We start from the raw sequence: 22,449 nt of genomic DNA on the forward strand, positions 1-22,449 counted from the left end.
CGAATAATATAAATGAGCAGGACTGTCCTCATCACGGGTCCTCATCGTTTCGCTGTCAAAAGTGTCACGCCAGCTGTCGCTGGAGTGGGTGTTTGTTTCAGTTTTGTGTAAGCCAAGTGACGTCTGAAATGAGGTGCTCGAAACTCACAAGATTTGTTCAGGTTACATTTTAATCAACCAAGAATGTCGCCTCGCCGTAGCAACAACAAGACAATATTCCGACAAAAAAAAAGTGCCCCGTAATCCAAAGCCGGACCCAGTTGATCACAGCGTTGGCCTTGAAGAGGTTGACAGCTCCAAAATGCCCCGCGTCCAAGTGTGCGATCGCGCCAAGCAAAGGGGGAACAAAAGAGCGTGACAAAACGACCAACGATGAAGTACACACAAGGCGGAAAGTGCGAACAATCGGCGCGGCCTGCTGCGTGAGAAACTGTCAGAACTCGTGGCAGGGAAGGTGAAGAGGGGGGCTTGTCATCCAGGACCTCAGGAATGGAAAAAGATTTGCGGAGTATTTTTTTGTAATAATAAAAATAATTTATTTTCACATATTTTTTTCATGAGAGGGTTTTTTTTCTGCCCGACCTTAGCTGAGCGCTTTAAGAGAGACACATTTAAAAAATAAATATAAATGGATTTTATCATAAAAACTGATAGAATTGTCGCAAATTTTGACAGTTTGTGCTGCTTTTGCGCGTCGTTGCCAGCGCAACAACCAGTTTGTGTGTGTGTTTGTGTCTAAAACGGAACGAAAAAAGGTAGTTCCCGAAAGATGATGATGCCTTATGGATATCTCTCGTATAATTATTGATATTTTTGATATATTTTTAACTTGCATGTTTTTTTTTTGTATGGATAAGTTCTTGGGTTTCTTCTATTTTACATTACTGTAACTTGTTTGTGACGCGATGAGAAAGCTTCATTTTGAATGAAGCATGCTTAACCGTTAATATCAATTGTTGTAATTAACTACGCTTGTATAGTTCAATATTTATAGTTTATTTACAAGTGGTTTGTGTTTTTGTTTTGATCATTTTGCCTAGAGAGTAAAATCTTTATCATTTTTCGTGTTTTTTTCTTCTGATTTTCTTGCTTTAGACTGATTAGAGCTACTATTTTGTATGTTTTTTCTTGTCTTACCCACTAGAGTTGTGAAAGTATTGTAACTATGCATATAATTATTACCCTAAGAGACTATCATTTGTCTAGAGCACAAAAGAGGACGAAAATATTGCACAATTTATTATTGATTTCAATCGTATTTATCTCTTATTGTTTATCTTTTCCAATATTATAGGTTTGTGTTGTTGTTAATAACTTAAACAAAAGTTTTTCTTTTTTTTTCCTAAACCTAGAGAAGGTACGAAACTGAAAAACTTCATTTCCATTGTATATCGTCTGCCTTCTGCCCTTTCACTTACACAAAGCTTACAAGCTAGAGATTCGTTTTATTCTTCGATAGGTTTCTTTGTTTTCTTTGCTCGCTAGTTTAGTTGTTTGTATCTGTTTATGTTTGTTCGACCTCCTTCACTGCCTACACTAGTCTAGTTCGTGGAAGATTTTGGTGTTGGTGACAGATTGATGAAATTATTAAAACAAATAAAAAGGTACTCGTAAATAGTCAAACCAATATCATTGTTGATCAGTTGTTTATTTTTATCAGTTTTTGTTTGTTTTCTTTTTTTGGAAAGTTCCCTTTTTATAGTGATTTACACAAAAAGCTACTAGAAGAAAGGTTTTTTAGGAACTGGAGAAGCTTACACTTACGGTCTTACAAAAGCTACAAATTTTGCTGCGCTGTCGCGTTTTTGTTTTGCTTCACTACTAAAATGTATAAAATTCAGAATCGTAAAAATATCGAAATCAATTTGTATCCCGAATTACCCACTCACCAAAAAAACCAACCGGTTTTGAGGGCATGCTTTTGCTTTCTTCTTCAATAAAATGGGTTTATTTAGCGTCGAAAATAATATAATTAACGTTATATCACTGGGCACTTTAGTAAAGTGTGATTTATGCTTAACTTCAATTTGCCACTATCAGTACAAAGTAGCTACGCCTGGTGTGTTTGTGTGTCCTGCTGTCGTAACAAAGCGTTTCTTCCGAAAGATTCAGATAAACAGAACCTAATTTACGATAACTTTTAATTACAAAATAATAAAAAGAGAGTCAAACGAGATCACGTTTTTTTTAGAAGAAGACAGACTTCCTCTTTCCACCAGCCCTCATCAATTGCCTCTAAATTGAATTAATTTCTATATCGTCTGGTTTTAGTTACTTTTTTTTCTCGAATTGCTTCATTGCTGAGAGATAACATTGCTAGTAGACGCGCTTCAATTAAGCCTAACCCACGAGCGAAGGAGATTAGCGCCGGGTTAATTGGATGGAAGGAAGTGGAAGGTTCACCAGCAGTCAACGTCGAGGACGGATTCCGCCGGAGCTGGTCACGAGAGGGAGTCGGGCGTCTTTTGTCCCTTGCGCGCCTCCTCGGCGGGTGTGGCCGCGGGGGATCGACTGTGGTTGAGCAGGGCAGCGGCCGCCTGCAGCTCCGAGTGGTCCTGGTGGTGCTGCGACCTGGGCGATGGAATGTTGGTGGTCGTCGGGGGGGAACACGCCGAGATGGGTGAGTCCGAGCGGGACATCCGACCACCCGCCAGCTGGGAGGAGATTCCGTTCAGGGGGTGTGGTAACAGGTGCGAGAACTGGGACAGACCGGGGAAGCCGGCCAGTCCTCCGAGGGGCGGGAACAGGAACGGGTTGGCGGCGGCCGGTGGGAACCGCTGGCCACCGCCGTTCAGGAAGTGGTCCGCGTACGCTCCGGCGGCATTCGGGAGGTGATTTTTGAACGCTTCCAGGTTCATCGGGAACTTTTGGGAATCGGCGTACAGCCTAGCAAGGAACTCCGTGGGCAGTGGACCGGGGAAGGACGAAAACTGTTTCTCCATCGGGAGGATGGTTTCGCTGCTGTCGGAACTGGTCGAGAGCAGCTTCCGGTGCAGGTTCAGGTTGGATGCGTGTCGGTCGCGGCTGCGCTTCGAAGGGAACGCCGCATTGCAGCCGTCGATATTGCACTTGTGCAGAAGCTTCAGATGCACATTCTGGTAGTGGGTTTTCACCGCAAAGTGATTCTGGAACATCCGTCCGCAGGCGGAACATTTCTTTGGATTATCTTTGTCGAGAGGTACGTTGGGATCGCTGAAGCAGTTTCCTTCCTCGCAGTAGTCCACGTTGTCATCCGAGTCGTCATCGTGGGTTGGGCTCGTGGCCGGATTCGGAGAGGGGCTCCGCGATCGGGCCGGGCTAGGAGGTGCAGCGTTCATCAGATAGCTCAGCGGAGGGAACTGAGGCAGTCCACCGCGTTGCATCATCATCTCGTTAAGCGGGCCGTGGGACAGGTTCTCGAGCCGTCGCAGGGTGCTGGCGGAATCAAGACTCTCGGCGCTCTTTTTGCTGTCGGCAGAACTCGGTCGACGCAGATCTTCTGCCTCGTGGTCATCGGATTCGTTTTTCGGACGCACCAGTGCCATTGGATTCTCCATCAGTTCGGACGCTGGCTTTACATCGATCGAGTATTTGGTGAACTTTTCGTTGGCATTCACGTCCGGGGTGGACCGTTTCTTCGACAGGTCCATCGACAGATTTTCAGCCTCCTCCTGGTGCTCACTCGGTTCGGACTTGATCTTGACCGGTGTCATCTCATCCTCATCCATGTGATTGCTTTCCCCGTTTGGCTTCGGCGAAACCGAAGCTTCCCGTTTGTCGTTAATTAACGATTGCTCCTTCTCCAGCTTGATCTTCTTTACCAGGTGATCACCCTGCTCTTCATCTCCCTCCTTCTCTTCATTTTCATCGGATAAGTGACCCGACCCGGCGGACAATCGCTCCTGTGGGATCGAACACTTGGTCGGGTTCATGCTCTTCCGTTTGCGCTTGTTGATCGACTGGTTGATCGATGTTTGCAGATCGTTCACCGACGAGTCTTCGTTGCTGTCTACGTTGCTCGCAACGTCATCTCCGTCCGACGAAACGGACAGCTTTTCCGACTTCATCTTGGTTAGGCTAAAGTCTTGCGGTTCGTTTTCGTGGTTCAACCGCTCGTTCTCGTACTCCGGTTCGGGAGTTCCCGAGTGTCGGTACGATTTGACATCTTCGGATTCGGAGCTGAGCGACATGTCGAAACCTTTTTCATCGTCATCGTCATCATCGTTACCGTCGATGACGATTCCGTTTGGATCGTCGTCATCATCGTCGTCATCGTCCAGGTGGCTGCCGATCGAGCTACCGCCGCCGAGGTGATGTCCCGGGGACAGGTACTTGTCGGAAGCGTCGCCGAGCGGACTTCGGTAGCGATAGTTTTCCGGACTGAGCGACTGGCGTTGATTTTCGCGGTGCTTTTCTTGTTCTTGCAGGCGTCGATGCATGCTAGCTTCCATGTTGGCTTTGAACTCGAGCGCGGACAGCGACGGATGGCGCATATCTCCGTGGGGCATCAGCGGGAACGGTGCAAACGGATGGAGCGGGTTCAGCCCGTTGGGTAGGGGCATACCGGCTGAGGGTAGGAGGATCGGATGGGGTTGAGCGCTGCGTCCATCGTGCGGAGAGATCTTCCGGCGAAGGTGGGGCGAGTGGAGCTTCGGGTTCGGGTTGGCGCTGTGTCGGTTGCGGGATCGACGCGAGCTGAACATCATGCTGCAACCCTCGACGGTACACTTGTGCATCTCGCGCAGATGAACGGCCGAGAAGTGGATCTTGAGGGCACCCTTATCACAGAACGTCTTGAAGCAGACATTACACTGGACCCGTTTCTTGCCGGTTGCTGGGTTCACGAACTGGGTTCCGAGGTTGGGCGGAAGTGCTCCCCACTGGCGTTTGTTTGGTGATTGAGGTTTCTTGAGATGGGCACCCGGGGGCATACCACCGCCCATGCGGCTGACGTGGCCGGACATGCCTTGTCGGGACATGTGCTGGTTAGCTGCGGCGGCGGCCGCCAGATCTCGGCTCAGGTTGAGTACGTTCTCACCGCGTTCGCGTTCGTGGTGGTTCTTTTCGTTGTCGGATTTCTCCGAGGACGGCTTTTCCGCCTTCATGGGCATCTTGTGGAGCGAGGACAGCGGCGATTTGCTGCGAGCTTGTTCACGAGCGGCTGAAGCCGCGAGCAGATTCGGGAAGGATTGCGCTAAGAAGCTGGCGGCGTGCGGATTGCCGGAAACGGCTGCAGCCATCGCTGCTGCCGAGTGGTTCAGCGAGTTGGCCAGCGACATTGCGACCGAGGTCGGTGGTGGTGGTGGCGGAATCGGGAACGGTAGTCCGTGTCCGCCCATCGAAAGGTTCATAAAGTTGGCGGCAGCCGCGGCGTGTTCGTGACGGGAGCTTGCCGATGAATCGGACGCTTGGGAGTCACGTCGCTTGGCGGTCGCCTGCGAGTACGCTGCTGCGGCTGCGGCCTGCTGCTGGTTGAAGTGATGCTGGGCGGCGGCCGCCTCCGGACTAAGCCTTGGCGGGGGCAGACCGGCCGTGAAGGCGCTCAGCCCGGCCGCGGCCGCACTCAGTTTGCGGAAGTCAAACGGCTGCATCGACTGCAGACGGTTCAACGGGTGCGCGGACAGCTCCGTTGCCGACGGCATGCTCGTTGGTGTGCTGTTGTTGCTGCTGCTGCTGTTACTGCTGCTGTTGTGACTCTTGGACTGGTGGTGACTGATGTGGTTGTTGTTGTTGTTATTGCTCATATTAGCATTGGCGCTGCTCGGGGAGGTCGACGGACTCTTGAAAAACCCGCTCATATGGTTCGGCGTGAGTCCGGCGGCCAACTTCTGATGCATCTGCGAGGACAACTGAAGCTGGGAGTGTTGCAGCGAGCTCAAATGCATATTCATCGGGTGCGTGGCGATTCCTGGCGATGACAGTCGTCTGCTTGGCGACATAACCATTTGGGCTTGGTAGTGGGGGGTAATTTCTGGACTCGGTTTTTGGAAACCTCACTTTGAAGGTACGAGGGATTTAGCCGTGCAACAGCTGGCCGTCGATGAAGGGTGTCATTTTTTTTTGGGTTGATTTCTGTGAAGAAAACGGGAGAGGAAAGAGAGATTTGTTAGATTGAAAGTGGATATCGATTACAGTATGGAGGGAAAAGTGAGCAACGCCATAAGGGATGAGGTTGCAATTTTTGGGTGAAATTTGTTGATTAATTGTGCGCGGCTTTAATCAAATATTTGATTTGAGGTGGGCGGCTTCGGTGTGTTGGAAAGTCAACCGGCCACATGTCACACACGCCAATGTGGGAAGAAAGTCGTCATCGGCGCGGCGTTCTTTTATGGCCCCGGAAATGACGGGTGCTCCGTTTATGGTTGAGTTTGGATGGCAGTTTTCTTTTCGGTCCACCCCAAAAGATAAGACAAATTTAATTGATATTTTTAATAAAACAAAATAAACTTCCCCGCCCGGATGGGGCCGGAAATTTGATTGATTGAAGCGTTAATGTGATTTAGATGTCCCGCGAGTCGCTCCGAAAACCGGGGCTGCCGTTGTAAATGGATTGTCATTCCCCTGCGCGCGAGAGCTGTCCGGGATTGTTTGTTTAGAAACGATCGCCGATCGTCGTCACGGAATACGACAGCGGCGGGGACGACAGAATGAGGTTATGTTTATGACGAGCTTCCGTCTCGGGGTGCGACTCGAACATAAACAAATGCCTTGGGTTTGGGAAACGTCCCGGCTAGATGTCGCTAGGGTGGTGCATAATTGATGGCGCTTTTGTCGTCTTTCGTCCAGGTCTACGGTAATCCCTGCCTTGGGCAGTTTTCGAGGCAAAGGGTTCCGTCTCACGGGAGCAAATTTTCATACGGGAATTTAATTGAATGAAACTATTAAGGCGTCGGGAAAGGCGCACGAACGTGCTCTTAAAGGTAAATGAAGAGAAATGAGATTAAATTAAATATTTATTCGATTTTTGCCCGGGTTGTCGGGTGTTTCGGTGCAGGGGCCCGAGTAGCGAAATTAAAACGAAAATGAGTGTAATCGATCAGAGGCGGCTCTGGAACACGAAAATCGGACCGCCGCTCGCCGCGGCGACTCTGCTGTAGTAGGCCATGCTTTTTCTGGAAACACTCTCTCTACCGGATCGGCAGCTCGAGCTCGAGCGTGATGTTTGGAGAAGGCGAATAAGTAATGAGAAATAATTGCATTCGCCCGTCGGCAAGGATACGACGACGACGGCGGCGCTTTAACTCGTTTAAGTGAGTAAACATCGACCGACGTCTTCGTGGCATGCTTTGTTTTGATATCACGAGCCTTGCGCCGAAGGAGAAATAGAGAGAAAAAGAGAGTGAGAGTGGGGGGAAGCTGATTAGGAAACGATACGGCGAAGGGCGCTCGCAAGAAGAAGACGTGGAAAAATGGCGCTGGGCGGAGCTGTCAAACGCTAAGCGTTTGCGAACTTCTTCGGTTTCGCGAAGATCTCCGCGTCTCGGCTGATTAGCGCCCTCTCTCCCCTCGGGGTAATTGTTAAACCACACACACACACACACTTACTCTCGTTTATCCACCTGAACCCGGCTCGATAGCGATCGCATCATCATCTTCATGAGTGCGCGAGATCGCTTTTTATTGTTTCCAAACGAGCCGCGCCCTGCCTCTTCTCCGGAACAATGGCGCCGCCAAGCGGCTAGGGCAAAATTTCACACATTTTTTACAAGTATTACCCGTCGTCGTCTCACGCGGAACCATTTTAGCGTGTTAGCGCGCGGTTCAAAGGGCAAGGGCCCCGATGATCATCAGCGTCACCCATAACTGTCACATTAGTGTGACATCGAAACAATCGCATGACTTTATTAGTTTGTCGGTTTCACTTTGTGTATCGTCAACGAAAGTGATTCGATTGAAATCGAATTTGTCACACATTATTGAGGCCGGAAGCGCCCCTCGGGTGAGTCAAGCGGAAGTGTTGACAGGAGGTGGAGGAGTAGGCGGCGGCGGCGGCGGCTTTATAATAGATATGACAAACAGATAATTGAGCTAGGCGCCGGGTGATGGCGCGCGCGGTGCAAGTGATAATTTGCACACGACAAATCGGGGCCGCGGGTGTAGGGGAGGTCGGCTAGTTTCGGGGGGTTCCACTTTGGAGCGATCTTGACGCGGGTAGGCGCTGCACAGCGATCTCCTACCGTTGAGTCAGCCGGCCCGGATAATGCTGATGATAATTTCACATATTTATGGCAATCTAGCGGCACGGAATGTCCCCGCCCCCAGCCGTTGTCACTCGGGGTTTGTTTGTCGATCTGTCAATTCTTTCCACCGCGACGATTCAGGAAACGGGTTGACGTGGCGGTGCCACATCGAGCATGGCATGCTGCTTGCGGCAAAGAAAATGTGCTGCTTTTCAATTATATCGAGATTAACGAGGGGTAGGACACTCCGCGCGCCTTCTCTGTTCTGTCAAAGGGCAGAGAAAGATAAACATGGACCCGAGGGGTAGGACACTCGGCTCGCGTGCGATGATGTGTAATGACATTTGAAAGTAAATCATTTTTCTCTTCGCAGACACGACAATTGCGCGTGCGGGGCCCGTTCTAGAATGACGCTCGGACACGAACCAAGAACCGCTGATTGAGTGGCTATTAATAAAAATGATGCGACGGCTTTTGCCGCGTCGATGGCCCGGGCCGAGGTTGACAACTCTTCTTCTGTCAATGTGTCGCATGTCATCGATATTGAGTGGACCTGCCGGAGTCTGCAATTACGTACTGGTTGCCACTATCCTGTCCGGTAATGATACTTGTAAGCGCGTGACACTCGGCAACTGTCAACGCGAGGGGTACGACACTCCAGAGTTGCAACTCTACCGCGAGCGAACCCCCCTTCGCAATGATGATGATTATTTGTTATTGCTCACTCCGAGTGGGGCCGAGAGCGGCGTAAGCCTGCTCAGAGAGCTCATAAAAATCAGGCTTCAGGGGGCTAAGCCCGAGCAAACCTGTTTCTTGCTGCTTTTTTGTCGTACTCGGACTCTTCTCGCCGGAGGATCATTACTTCATGCTAGCTCATTATTCGAGCATGTGTTGGTACGCGAGTTTTGATCGATCAAATCGACCGCGCGGTCGATTGACGAGACTTCGGTCATGGTCACGCGTGACGCTCGCTGATGGACAGTTCAAAATTCAACGGGCCGCGCAATAAAGCAATAAAAGGCCCGGACTTGCTCGCTCGCGCTAATGATTTTCGAACTCCTTCTTCCCACAGGACTTCACCGGAGACTGACAGATCACGACGAATCCATCAGCGGAAAAAGCGGGCCGACCCCCGAAAAGTAGCGCGCGCGAGCGCTGCGCAGTTGACATTTATTGTAATTGGATCTATTTTGACAGCTATTGTGCTTCCCGGGCAAATCTCACGCGCGCGGAAGCCAAGTGACGATCTTCGATGATTGCGTTGATATCCGAGCGCGGCTTAGCGGACCAGGAAGAGAAGCAGTAAAAAGCCGTATCAATCACGCTCGGACGGGGCCCGTTTTACGGCTCCAGCCTAGGCTGCTCGGGGCTATGGACGTGAGGAAATCAATAAAATTAGATTCCGCGCTCGAGCGCGCGCGAGCTTCTGCTCGCCAGAAGATCCAGAAGTGTCAAACGCCGCTAGAGCTGCCACCATAAACTGCTCGCTTAATCACGTTTAATCAACATATCAATAGCTCTTAAATTAATTTTTAATGTGTGTTCACCTCGGTCCGGGGTAGGACTCCAGCGGTCGTCGTGCCGTCGATCGGGAGATTGACAAATTTTGTCATTGGGCAATAAACTGCGGTGAAGAATCGGGCCGCGCTCCTAATTGAATAGAGCTGTGCCCATAAAAGCGCGAGGGGGAGCGCGCTCTGATTTACATAACAATCGAGAGCTACCTCAATTTCGGCAGAACAGTGGACGTCGATCACTCAAACCAGAAAAAAAAATCGAGAAAGAGCTTCAGAACAGCTAATCTTTCGCTGTTGTTCTCATTTGCGCGGACTGACAGCGATCGAGCTGCACCGCGCGAAGAAGCTCCCCCCAACCCCCCGATGACGTGGAAAAAAGGTCAGAACATCCGAAATATCTAGGTTTCTCCTAGCGGAGGAGTTTGCCAGCGAAGGAAGTTTGGTGACTGCTGGGGTTTGTTAAAAATATAATGTTCTAATTTATTAATTTTCGACACTGCCGCCGCTGCGCGCCAATTTTTTGACAGCTCCCGGCGATATCGATGACACCGCGAGGGGCTGGTCGCTCTGCCGGTGTCGTCGTGGAAAGGAACGTTTCGTTCTTTTTGTGTGCAGAAGAAGAAATAGCTTTTTAATAAATTTGGTTTCTTCTCCGCGGCAGAGCCGCGCTCGTTTAATTTTTATAAATATAGATTAGAGGTGGTTTGGTTGCTTCGACAGTTTTGTCGTCGTCGTCGTCGCGAAATCAAGCCGTACAATGACCCAGGCTGTGACATGAAACTTGGGGAATCTAACCTGGAAAAAAGGTCGCGCCCGGTGAGCGCTGTCAGCTGGCACCTCCGGAGAACCTCTAATTAAGTGTCATCTTCGTTCATAAATCAGATCAGTGTGTGCCTCTCTTTTTAAGAGGTTCCTCGATAATCTGGAACCTTAATTTTCGGAGGCTCAAAGGTTTTACGGCCCTCGGGAAGAGACAAAATCCAGACGGCTGCTGAGACAACGAAAATTACGTATAATTTGATTGCCGACTCCGTCGTCAAAAATTGTCATCGTCGCGTCGTTTTTTGGAGAACGAAAAGCAGATGTCTATGTTCGGAGATTAAACCACAATTACGATGATTGTTCTGGGACCGGTAAGACAACAGCCCCGGATAATTGCCCTAATGTGGCGTACTTATCCCCTTACGAAAACAAGCTCCGGCTCCAGAACTGGGATTTGTATCGTCTCATTTCCGGCCTTCCTCGCCGAGGCCATTGTTTTAGGCGACGCGAACCATTAGAACCGATGACAAACACGATTGACGGTGTGTGTCAATTTACGAGCATGATTTATCTGACGCTTCGATTCCCAGCAGGCTTCATTAGCGATGTAAATCGCTGGCTCCTTTTTTTCCTGGCGGGCGCTCTCCGCTTTGATATGCAAATTCAAGTTGGCGAAAATTCGCCCTTTTGAAGGATTTTCGAATCAGCTTGCGTGCCGAAATCGTGGCACAGGTTTCCAGGAACCTTCCGACGACCGCCAATTTCCCGTCCAGACGGGCAAACAAACCTCGAAAATCTAAACAGGTATTAAGTTTATTAAAAAGCACTTCACATGCAAGCTCATTATAAAGCGATTCTTCGCTCGGGAGACAACACGGTTACAGCGAGGCGCCCCTCGACACACTTCACTTTGACAGTTTGCCCAGACATTTTCGAGGGGCGTCGCTTCATTAGTTTTGTTTTTTTGTTGGGTTAGAATCACGAAATTATATCGTTTTGACCACTTTTCACTCAATTCCAACCAACTGTGCCCGAAATGGACCACACCGCCACTCAAATCGTCTGGAGAACGCCCAATTATGTGCTATTTGGTGCCTAATAAGGCTTTTAATTCTACGCTGCTGTGACAAGCGAGTGGATAAGTCGAAAATTGCTTTGTTTACATGGCGACGCGAGGGGAGCGCCACTTGACGCGCTAAACAATTAGCAAAGAAAGCGCCGCGCCGGCAGCGCCTCCTATGATGAGTTACAATTAAGCTTGCGCCTGCTCATCACACACACACAACTTTCAATAACAGATGTCGTGATTGCGGTGTTTGCGTTTTCGGGACGGACGGATGGGCGCTTTCGCGATTTCTTGCGCCGCTAGCGAAATGATAGATCTTGCGTTGGGAAAAGGGTAGAAACTAATTTCACATATTAGATAAATGATAAAGTTTGCCCCCGCGGAGAGCCGTCAAACGCGCCATCAATGGATGGCGCGTTCGTTTGAGCTGCGCTCAAACTAGTGCGAAACTGGCCTTCAAACCCGTGCGATCGCTATGATTGCGATTAGCGGCCGTTCCGTGGCGAGGCAAAAAGCCGACCTGGTGTTGGCAAGAAAAATGGACACTGCGTGTCAGCGCACGAGCGCGTCCGTAATTTATGATCGTTTATAAAAATCTATCATTCAGCGCCATGTTTTTTTGCTGGTGCTGCACCGCTTAGTGCGCGAGCGCCTTCTAATTGTGGCGTGAACGTGCAATACATTTCTTTGTTGACCATAACTGCGCGGCGATTGCAGCCGCGGACCCACCCCGTCGTTCGTCAAATTTATCGACGTTTTTGAAAAGAGATCGCGGGTAACAACAAAAAAGGGCACGCGCGTAATGATACAGTGTTGCCAGCAGTTTTGGCTAAATTTGGTAGGCGCGCGAGCGCGGTTGCCCATCCATTTCGGTGGCAGTGACATTTGACGAAAAAAAACGAGATCGCGGTCAAATTTGATGATTGGTCATTTGGCGGGTTCCGAACGTGACATTAGGCCGCGAGTACTTTGCAAAACGCGAAGCTTAATTAATTTAAATAGTCATTGCTTCACCAAAATGATACATACGCGGCGTCGGTGGCGTCGAACTCCGCGTGTGTGTGTGTGCGCGTGTTGAGGGACAAATCAATCATTTGTCATTAGCGTTTTGACTGTTTGGGGATCAATTTGTTGGAGAAGAGCGCGGCCGCGACCGCGACCACGCGGTTTTTGTACCGTTTCTCATACCCGTTCTTCTTGGCTATTTTTGAGCAAGCAGATCGTCAACCTGTGCGCCGTCATCGCTTCGATTGAAACATCTGTTGTTTTTTTTCGGAGCCGAACCTCGGCGCTGGAGTGCCAAGTGAGTGCTAATCGTCGAGTGATGAGTTGAGCAAATATGGCTGGCGTCACCGCTCGAGTGATACTCGGGGCATTGAAGAAGGTCTATGGCAGGTCAAGCCCGGTGCGTGGGCTAGGAGGAAGCAGGACAAGTGTTTGCTGTGACATTTTCAGAACTCTTGACCTCTCGACAAACAGTTGCAATCGAGATCCGGACGAGTTCCAAGAACTCGGACAATCCCGAAAACTGCAACAGTTTAACGACTCTTTGGGCCAGCTAAATCATAAACTTTTTGTCTCGCCAGACATCGATCGAAACCCAATCCGTTTACGAGCGCGCGCGCATTCCTGGGAACTCGACGAAATCCACAGTGCAATTAACCCGGGTTGTGTCAGGGCTGCGAAGCAGCAAAAACTCGATCATCGATTTTACGAGCCTCCCCGCGCGCTCGTCCTATCGGTGTCGCGATCGGATGTCCGCAGTCCGCTTTCGATTTCAGAACCTGTCCCCCCTCGTTTTTATCGATTCTCGGAAGAGCCCGGGATCCTCGTCGAATAAATCACATTTGGGCGCGAGCGAGCGAGCGAGCCACAAAAAAAGAGAAGAGTGTCTCCCCCCTCGCGCAGAACCGCGAGGAGGTAAACGATTTCAATCAGTGTTGACTTAATCCTATTCCGGATGGTTTGTGGGGAGCAGGAGGAGGAGCGGGTCTTGGGAAAAAATGATTTACGAGCCGGTTCTGTTTTATGACAAATGAGCCGCTTTCAGAGGTGTAATCAAACAATGTCCGACGATCCGATCGGGCCGAAGAGACGGAGCAGAAATAATTAATAGGATATTTATGCGAGCGGGGAGCTCGCTCGCGAGCAGACCAGTGGTGCAAAAAGTGACGCTCGTTCTTGGGTTGTGTCATTTTCGCATTGGTTCTGGTCGATTAAGTCATGTAATGATTAAAATGTGACCGCGCGCGCAGCGCGGTGGTCGGCGCCATTAAAATCAATTGAGGAAATTCAATTTGGAGTCGATTCTTGGCCGGCGAGCAATTTTCCAACCCCGGGGTAGGCCATTGTTACAGACTTTTCGCCTTTCTTCGCACACACATCTCGTCTCGTGAGCTTCTGTCGGTGTCGTTTTGCGATTTTCGAAACGGTTGACTGGCTCGAACTAGCCGTCGCCGTCGCCGCCGCCACCACTGCTCTTGATTAATACGAGATTGATGAAGCGTGCCATTATGGAGTTAATTTAATAAACCGCGCAGTGCAGCGGGGACTCACAACAAAAAAGCGCGAATCCCGCCAAGATGTTGTGTCCCGAGAAGAATTGGTCGTCACACCGGGCTCTGACATTGAAGAGACGCGGAAGCGTTCGGCCCGCGTGTCACCGACCTCTGTCAAAACAATGGGCGAAAAAAAATCGCTTATGAAAAAAAAAAAAAAACCCGCACCGTCAACGACGCTGGTGCGTCGTGACGCCCGAGATGGTACACTCTTAATTATTTGATAAATTGTCTAATCGCCGTAACCGGACAGCTAATCAAGTCGCCCGTGTTCTTTCCGTCTTGTTCTGGGGCCGCGAACATGGCGAACGTGACAACCGCACGACAGCGTCGTGGATGACGGTTCGAAAAAAAAAAACAAAACTCGTTTCTTCGCAAGATTAATTGTTGCGGGTCTTCCCCGCCGCAGCCGAAAAGGTTGATCCCGACCCGGCGATAAGCCGGGCCCGGATTTGTCTCCGGGGTGGCAAGGCGCGTCCGAATGACAAATCGACCGACGCCATCTTGGATAAAATGGCGCGCACTCGTGCTTGTTGCGAGTGCCATAAATCGATGATGACCGCGGACTTTCGGTTCACCGGGCAACATTGTCCACCGTCCGTCTGAGTTGCGCCCGTCATAAAGGTATAAAAATCACTTTTTACGACGACCCGGTGTGAAGAGAACGGCGGATTCCCGAAAGACTTAAAAAAAAGTCGCACAGAAATTAAGAATTGTTCTTTATTCTGGTCGCGCAAAAGTTCGTCGCCAGAAGCCGGGGAAACCGGAGCTCCGGATTGTGACACTCCAGACCACAAGAAGACAGTTGTGTGTGTGTTATAAATTAAAAATTCCGACGTTTTGTTATAATCATTCTTCCGTCTTCCTTTTATGATTGGTCACCACCGCCGCGTCCAGCGAGAGGACGACCTGTGAATCTTTCGGGGGTCCCATCGTCTGGGGCTCCACGTTGTTTTTTGTTCTCACAATGTGACCAGCCACCGACTGTCATAAAAGGCTTAAAAATGAAACGACATTCTCGTCGGCGCAAGGTAGTATTTCGGGTCGTCATCCGAGAGAGGTGGCTAATAAAAATGATGAGTTCTGACCAAGCGATCGATCTCGCTGGTGTTCAATAAAATATTAATAACCCCACCGCGGAACTCATCTTGCGGGCTGATGACCGAGGATGACGTGGTCATGACACTTTTGGGCTTCCTTCTTGATCGGTTCTGAAAAAAACAGGCAGCCAAATGATTCGGCTTTTAATGTCAATTTAATATGTTGCTCCGCGCGGTGACGAGGGGAACGCCACTTCTCTAGTCCCAGTGTCTTAATTACGCGTTGTTTTGACGGCGTTCCCTCAAGGTCGTCTCGCTGTCATTTGACACTACGCTCAAGAGGTGAGGATCGCGGAGCAGCGACACAAAAAAAAAGACACGCGGTAGTTTCGTTTAATTTTATTTCACAGTTTGTCCACTGCGGTGTCGCGCGATCGTAAAAACCTCTGCGCCTCGAGATTCGTCGTAAAACCTTCCGCGGAGGTCTGTGGGAGATCTTCGATCGCGGGTCCCACCACTTGAACACGTTTCTAATGATGGTTGATATTTCCGTAAATGTCATCGCGGCGCGGTCCGACGAGCGATGACAAATCATATTTGGGATCGATTCTCCGAAATAGATGGGAGCAGGATGACACAGCGCGACCTCGGGCGCGTTTAGGGATTGTCACTGAGGTTTTCAACAAGCCGGACTGAAGTTCCCGGTCTGGCAGTCTGTGGTCGAACCACTAAACGCTACCGACTTAGCCCGTTTATAATACACCTCGACAAATCGTTGCGTCGCCTCTTCGTCGACTACGAAAATGACATTACACTTTTTTTCTTCTATTTCGTCTCCGTCTCAACACGATCGACGTGACAGACGAGAATCTTGTCGCCGTGTCTTTTACACAGAGAGAGGCAGAGGAGGAAGAAGAAAAAAGGCCAGACCCTAACAATAACAAATCAGCAGTAATAACAATAACAAATCAGTCGGATATCTTGCGCTCGAGGGAAGATCGACGCGAGTTAATCGAGAGTGACGAGAGAAACGTCAAATCGGGTAAACAAACAACCAACACACATTTGGTGACAAATCAAAACAACGTTGCGTCACTTTTTTCGGCTGCCGCGCGCGGACGTTTCTGTCACATCATTCCTGTTATTGTTTATCTACCGACCTTTTTTGTCACACACACAAAACTGTGCGTGAGCGGGTCGTGACTCACGTTGACAGTTTGAACTCGTTCATCACCTCTCAAGTGCGGGATCGGGCGCGTCAACTGTCAGCGTGCATTACTCGCGCGGCGAGTTATAATTTGAATTTGCCGTTTTCGGCGCGAGTGTCACACCCTCGCAGACCACCCCCAGGCACAAGGTCGATCGGACTGTAATTACTGGCCTGTCGCCGCCATCTAGATCAAGTGTGTCATTGAGATCGCGCTGGGTAGGGCCGCGATCGGTTTCCGGCACTTTGTGCGTCGATCTAGATTTGAGGTTAGGCGCTTTCAACTAAAAAAAAAAACAATCAACCGCTTTGTCACGAGGTGATAGGCGTTGACCCCGTCGAAGCGTGTGGCTGTCACCGGCCATTACGCTGGACACTTGATAGTGGCGAGACGCCGTCGTCGAAAGTCATTTGCGTGGCGGTCGCAGCGCCACCGTGGAGCAGATAAGAAGCTGCGATCTTCATTTTTTTTTCAACTTTTCGATGGAAAAATAGAGGCGTCTGTGGCTTATCGCCCAGCGGACGGTGAAGCTCGGGTGGAACAAATATGTCACTCTGGGAGATAACCGCGTCGCGGCTGTGTGCACCGTAACAGGATCCGGACCGTCCCGATTGACAACTAGTGTATAAAACATGGTGAAAATGCTTGTTTTGCGGAGCCGTGCTGATAAACTTTCAATTTGACAGCTCTGTTTGTGCAAAAAACCATTCATCTTGTCGACTTGGCGGCTCGCTGTTTCAGCGATTAGCCGCCACCGCCGCCGCACAGCCTCTTGTTGCCATAACAGACGATTGTTTGTACAATTAAAACAGCAGTTAACGTGACACAGCCGATCGCTTCGGAACGGCCGAGTTTGTTTGACATTACATTAACCTAGCCGTTTCGTCCCGGTGAAGACGATCGACACTAGTTTGTCGCCCTGTTTTTTTTCGTCCAGCTTTTTTGTTTCGCGCTTGCAAACCGTATCACCCTGGCCAGCTATCGCGTGTTGTCCCCGCGACCCGGCCCTGTGCCGCTGGTTGTGCATCAGAGCGCGGTGCTGAGTGCATGTTATTTATACGGCTCGAACTTGATATGTCAATCACTTGGAATTGACACTTTTCGCAACACACGAGCCGCGGGGGCAAATGTGGCACACGATGCACGTCCGTGATCGGTGGCGGCTGTCACTGGGGTCCGCGGATGTTCCACTTTTGAAATGGGACGTACGGACGGTACTTTTCCGTTGAGGAATTAAAGGGCGATTGGGCAAGTTTGTTGTAAGAACTATTCTTGCTTTTTACATTTTTTTTTTAATTTTGCTTTTGAACTGTTGTCAGTGCTAACTCATTTCCATCGTAATTTATTGTCAGAATCGGACTACACCGCATAATCATCAAGATCAGAACTGTCCACAATCTTTTCCGAAACTTCACCACATCCATCTGGAACCTACCTTGCTGTGTTGATTTTCACTGCTCTCTGACGCCAAACTCCTCGGCAATCGGCGAAATACTCTGCACTAAACTCTAGGCCAGTATTTGCCCTTTTCGGGAGTCACTTTCTTCACTGTGGTAGCGTGCCACACTTTGGCAATTTTTGCTTTGTTTTCACTGCTCTGCAATCGGCAGGCGATTTTTTGCACAATTTCTCACTCTTTCAACTGGTGTGTTGTTGTTGTAGTTGGGTGTATCCACGATTCTTTGATTTGCCTTTTCACGACTTCACTAAACGATTCAGAATATTCAGAATTTTTCGCTTTGTTTCGATTCACTGGTCTTATCACTGCGCTAACTGTGTTCTTCTCTGCGGCTCTGCAACTCTCGGGTAGATCAAGTTACCCGTTGATTTTTTTCCGTTTAAATTTGGTTATCGATCGCGACCCGACACACACTGTTGGCGGCGGCGCCTGCTATGATCGATATTTTTTTCCCTGGTTGTTGTTGTCGCTGCGTTTCGCGCTAACTCCGTCCGCGACGCTCTCCGTGTGTAAACTAAAGAGCGCAGCACCTACGACGTCGCCACTGGGGTCCCGCGCTACCTTCACACGACACGCGTATTGAGCTTGGCTATCGGGTTGGAGAGGAGAGTATCCGCGAGCGGTGTGCGATCTTCCTCCGGATTTCTGGTGGTACACCGCGCTGATTCTGTTTTGTTGTTGTTGTTGGCTTCTGGCCTGGCCACAAAAACCACACTGGACTGGCTGGACACCGACGAACGACGAGAAGAGAATTGTGGCGTCTCACTCGTTAGACGGGTTCAATAATACTGTTGAACTTTCGGATGTGACGAAGAGAGCCAAGTCAGGTGTCGTGCCGCTGCTGCTGCCCACACATACAAAGGAGACGCGACGACGACGACGGTGGCAGCAGGCCATGCAACGACAGAGAGCGCGAAGCAAGTGCGATAAGCCAGCGATACATAGAGGGAGAGCACGAACGCCACACAGACACAGAGGGACACGCAAGAGAGCCGAAGCGAAGGAGGCGAGGGAGCAGCAGCAGTGTGACGACGGTGCGTTTGTTCTCAGCGCACGCACACAAGCGCAACGGCTCTCTCTCTCTCGCGCTCTCTCGCAAACAGAACGGAGCAAAAACAACACAGCACAGCGTTGACAGGCACAGCAGAAGCAGACACAGAGAGCAAATCCACCAAAAAGTAGAGGGGGAAGGCAAATCGTGCAATCGAACCCATACAGAGACGCGATGCGACATGGAAGGTGGAACACGCAACATCAGTGACATGTCGCGTGTGCGACATTCAGAAGTCGAGAAGTTGACACACCACTACAGAGATATTGCGAGTACATAGGGGAAGGACATATCTAGAACATACAGAGAGACACACCGAAATCGAGTGACAATTTGCTGCAAGGGGGCTGTCGTTAGCTTGCGTGACACCAACACAAGCCCGGGTTTGTCACGCTTATATAAAGGTGGCGCTGGAGTGTGTTTATTTATCTAGAATTTTCACACATCACTTCAGAGCAGTGACATATACTCTGGGAGGACAGAGCGTGCGCGCGTGTTCAAATTTGTCACTACGACAGAGACACACACACACCACGAGAGTCGAGTTTGTCGTTCTATGTACCTTACTGCTGTCCTGTGACGGATCTGCTGCCGTTGCGGTCACCTCGGTTCAACCAGCAGCAATTTCCATGTACATGGAACGAGCTATATGCGAACACCGCCGCTTAGAGCGAGCTAATACACATCTCATCCCTGCTGCCCTCCCCTTTCGGAGTTTTTGTCCATACACACAACATCTGCGGTTACGCCATCTCTTTCCCTCCGCCAGGTCCAGAGGGGGTTCCGTTGAATGATATCTGGCTCTCTTGGACGACGACGGCAGAGGCACTTGCCGTGCTGTTCTGGATGTGTTGTTCCAGGCTAGGAAGAAGACTCCGCGGAGAGTGCTTTGCCGTTTTTTGTGTGTTCTCGCCGTTTGTTTCTTCGGTTTTGATAGCTGCTCCGCTGCCTCCACTGCCTTATTGGAAGGAAATAAAAATAGATTTTTTGCTTCTTCTCGCTGCTGCTGTTGGTTCCTGGTGTTGGGTTCTAGTACAGAGAGATCGGGTGTAGTACTCTGTGCTGGCGGGGTTCGGTTGATGATGCTGAAGTTGCGGTAGAATTTAAACCAGTTTAGTGGTTGGATTGCTGACTGCTGCTGCTAGCTGGGCAATACGGGTTTGAACTTTAATGCCATGTCTCTCTTGTCTAGCGTTTTGTTGTAGCTGTTGTTGCGGGAGTGGTTTTCAGCTCACAATGTGGGAATGGCACTGCATCGGTTGAATTTTTCGCAAATCTTCTTCAGGACAAGCTATGACAGTTTTGTTTTGGACATCGTCGTGAGCGTCCTACCTTGTCGCACGTCGAAGCTTTCAGTGTTTCACCTATTGACCTTCAGCTTCAAAAATTCTCAAAATTTGATTGAAATCGCTTGATATCTTGACACACCCTGCAAGTGTGACAACATACCCAAGGGAATTTTAGTCAGAGGCCGTTTTGTCACTCTTGCATGCACGTCTACTGTTCCCATGTTTGATATTAACTTGGAAATGCACTTAACAGTTAGCCGATCAAAACGTGTTTCCTCAGAACCTCAGAAAAACGACATAGGACAAGATAGCAAGATAATACTGTTATTTTCGAACTGATCGAAAATACAGGGAAAAAAAAATAAAATAAAAATGCCGTCGTGACCTCCGACACTGAAAATCCGAGAAAGAACATTTCTTCTCAATGTTTTCTCTAAAAGAAATGTATTATGTTTTCAGATATATAATGTTTTTCATAAACGAATCCTTCACGTTTTAAAACATTAAAGTAAAATCAACAGTACAGTCCAGACTCGTTTGTCCGAAGCCTCGATTATTCGAAGTTTTGATTATCCGAAGGTTTGTATGGGTCTTCGGGTAATCGAATCATGAACAATTTTTTGGCATTTTTTTATTTACTTGCCTTTAACATTAAATTCGATTTCTTCAACCCAATTTTAATCAAATTTCCAAAAAAAAATGCCCCAAATGTCAAAATCGCGCAGTGGTACCAACATTAGAAAAAAAGTTTGACTGTCATGCCATGGCACACTTTTTTTTCTAATGTTGGTATCACTGCGTGATTTTGACATTTCGGGCGTGCACCATTCGCAACGCCATCTTCGCTTAAAAATCTGGATAGCATTGCCTTGGCGTTCTCGATAGCGAGATTCCTACTCGAAACTAGGCTTGATTGTTGAGGGTTCATGGGTTTCCTATGCAGATAGGACCTTTTGAAAATTTAATCTAGATTTGAAATCTGGAAAACCTGAAATCTGGATATGAACCGTGACACAGCCTACTATAGTTTGAACATTAAGAGAAGTTATAGTCGCAATCTCTAAATCTTAAAGAAACTAGAGTCGAAATCGAGCATTTTTTAAACTTTTGTATGAGAGATGTTGTAGGAATTGGATATTTTCGAAGAGCTAGAAAAGAACTGGAGTTGAAACCTCTTAATAATACAAAACATTTATAAAGAATTTGGAATAAGACAACCATGTTTAGTTACATTTATCAAACATTCAGGTTAAGGTGAAACGGAAGGGCACCGCCCTATTGACATCACGACTCCGGTGTTTTGCGGACGATAAATAACAAATAATTTGTCGAAGATTTAAATTTGTATTAAGTTGGACAGAAATTGTCTAAGAACTGGCGTTCCTTGCGTTGGATCAAACAAACTAGTTTGCTGAAATGTTTTGCGCTCAGCTTGAACTTGACTTGAACTTTGAATTCTGAAGGAGGTATTAGACTACGGCAAACAAACAAACAAACTCGCACATTTTGACAGTTTGCCAGTTTGTCTGCGTTGTTTGTTCGCCAACATTTGTTTGCAGAAACGTCAGTTTGCCATACATTTCGTCTAGTTTACTGTTTTGGCAAACTGTTAAACACGAAAAAGTGCGAGTTTGTTTGTCATAGTCTAAAATCACCTTGAGAAGCCGAATTCGGAGCAAGAGCTGGTTTATTTTCAACAACTTGGCCTGTGAGCTTTTGCTCAGTCAGTTTAATTCCAATTTTGTACACGCTTCTAATGCTTGTTGTAATTGAACATTTTCTGGAGTTAATTTAATCAATGCTGACTAATATCAACCTCAACAGCTAATACATCTAAGTGTGGACAGATTGGGGTGATTGGACTTCCAACCTTTTTTTTGTCTTCTCAAATGCAAATTTCCCTAACAAAACTCATTAAAAAACAGCCACAGGTAGTGCCCATCTAGCTTTTACTGCAGCGCAATAACTTTTCGTATTCTCAAAACTCCGTCACCCCAAAAGTTTCTAACCCTTTTCCGAAACCCCGATGTCTGGTGTCAGCCAAAAACCAGTGCGTTTATTGATGACGACGACAGCCAACCCTTTACCTTCCTCAGGTGGGGAGTGGCCGGCTCTTTCTTTCTTTCGGTCGCATTTTTTTTTATTGACGACAATCATCAACTCTTTCACTTTCGCTACACAAAAAGGAAAACGCACCATAAAACGATTGCTCCTGATGGTGACCTATCCGTCCCACAGTCAACCAAGTCGTCGTCGTCGCCGCGCCGGCAGCCTAATTTATTCATAACTTTTTTATGGGCCGAAAATCTTAACCCTTTCGATCGATTGGTTTTCGAAGCA

At 48.7% G+C, this 22,449-nt stretch overlaps 1 protein-coding gene across 1 annotated transcript; it reads right to left on the reverse strand.

The window, feature by feature from the left end:
• Positions 1 to 509: 509 nt before the first annotated feature.
• On the reverse strand, positions 510 to 18,546 carry LOC6041956. The gene is made up of 2 exons (XM_038262366.1): positions 17,746 to 18,546; positions 510 to 6,051 (listed from the first exon to the last, which is right to left on the reverse strand). Exon 2 carries the CDS (start codon positions 5,922 to 5,924, stop codon positions 2,442 to 2,444), a length of 3,483 nt encoding a protein of 1,160 aa, XP_038118294.1. The 5' UTR covers positions 5,925 to 6,051; positions 17,746 to 18,546; the 3' UTR covers positions 510 to 2,441.
• Between the last annotated feature and the right edge of the window lie 3,903 nt (positions 18,547 to 22,449).

Source organism: Culex quinquefasciatus, chromosome 3 (genome assembly GCF_015732765.1).
Source record: "Culex quinquefasciatus strain JHB chromosome 3, VPISU_Cqui_1.0_pri_paternal, whole genome shotgun sequence".
NCBI classification, from domain to species: Eukaryota; Metazoa; Arthropoda; class Insecta; order Diptera; family Culicidae; genus Culex; species Culex quinquefasciatus.

Excerpts from the sequence above, each read along its gene's own strand:
- LOC6041956 (XM_038262366.1), bottom strand. The coding sequence starts at position 5,924 with ATGGTTATGTCGCCAAGCAGACGACTGTCATCGCCAGGAATCGCCACG.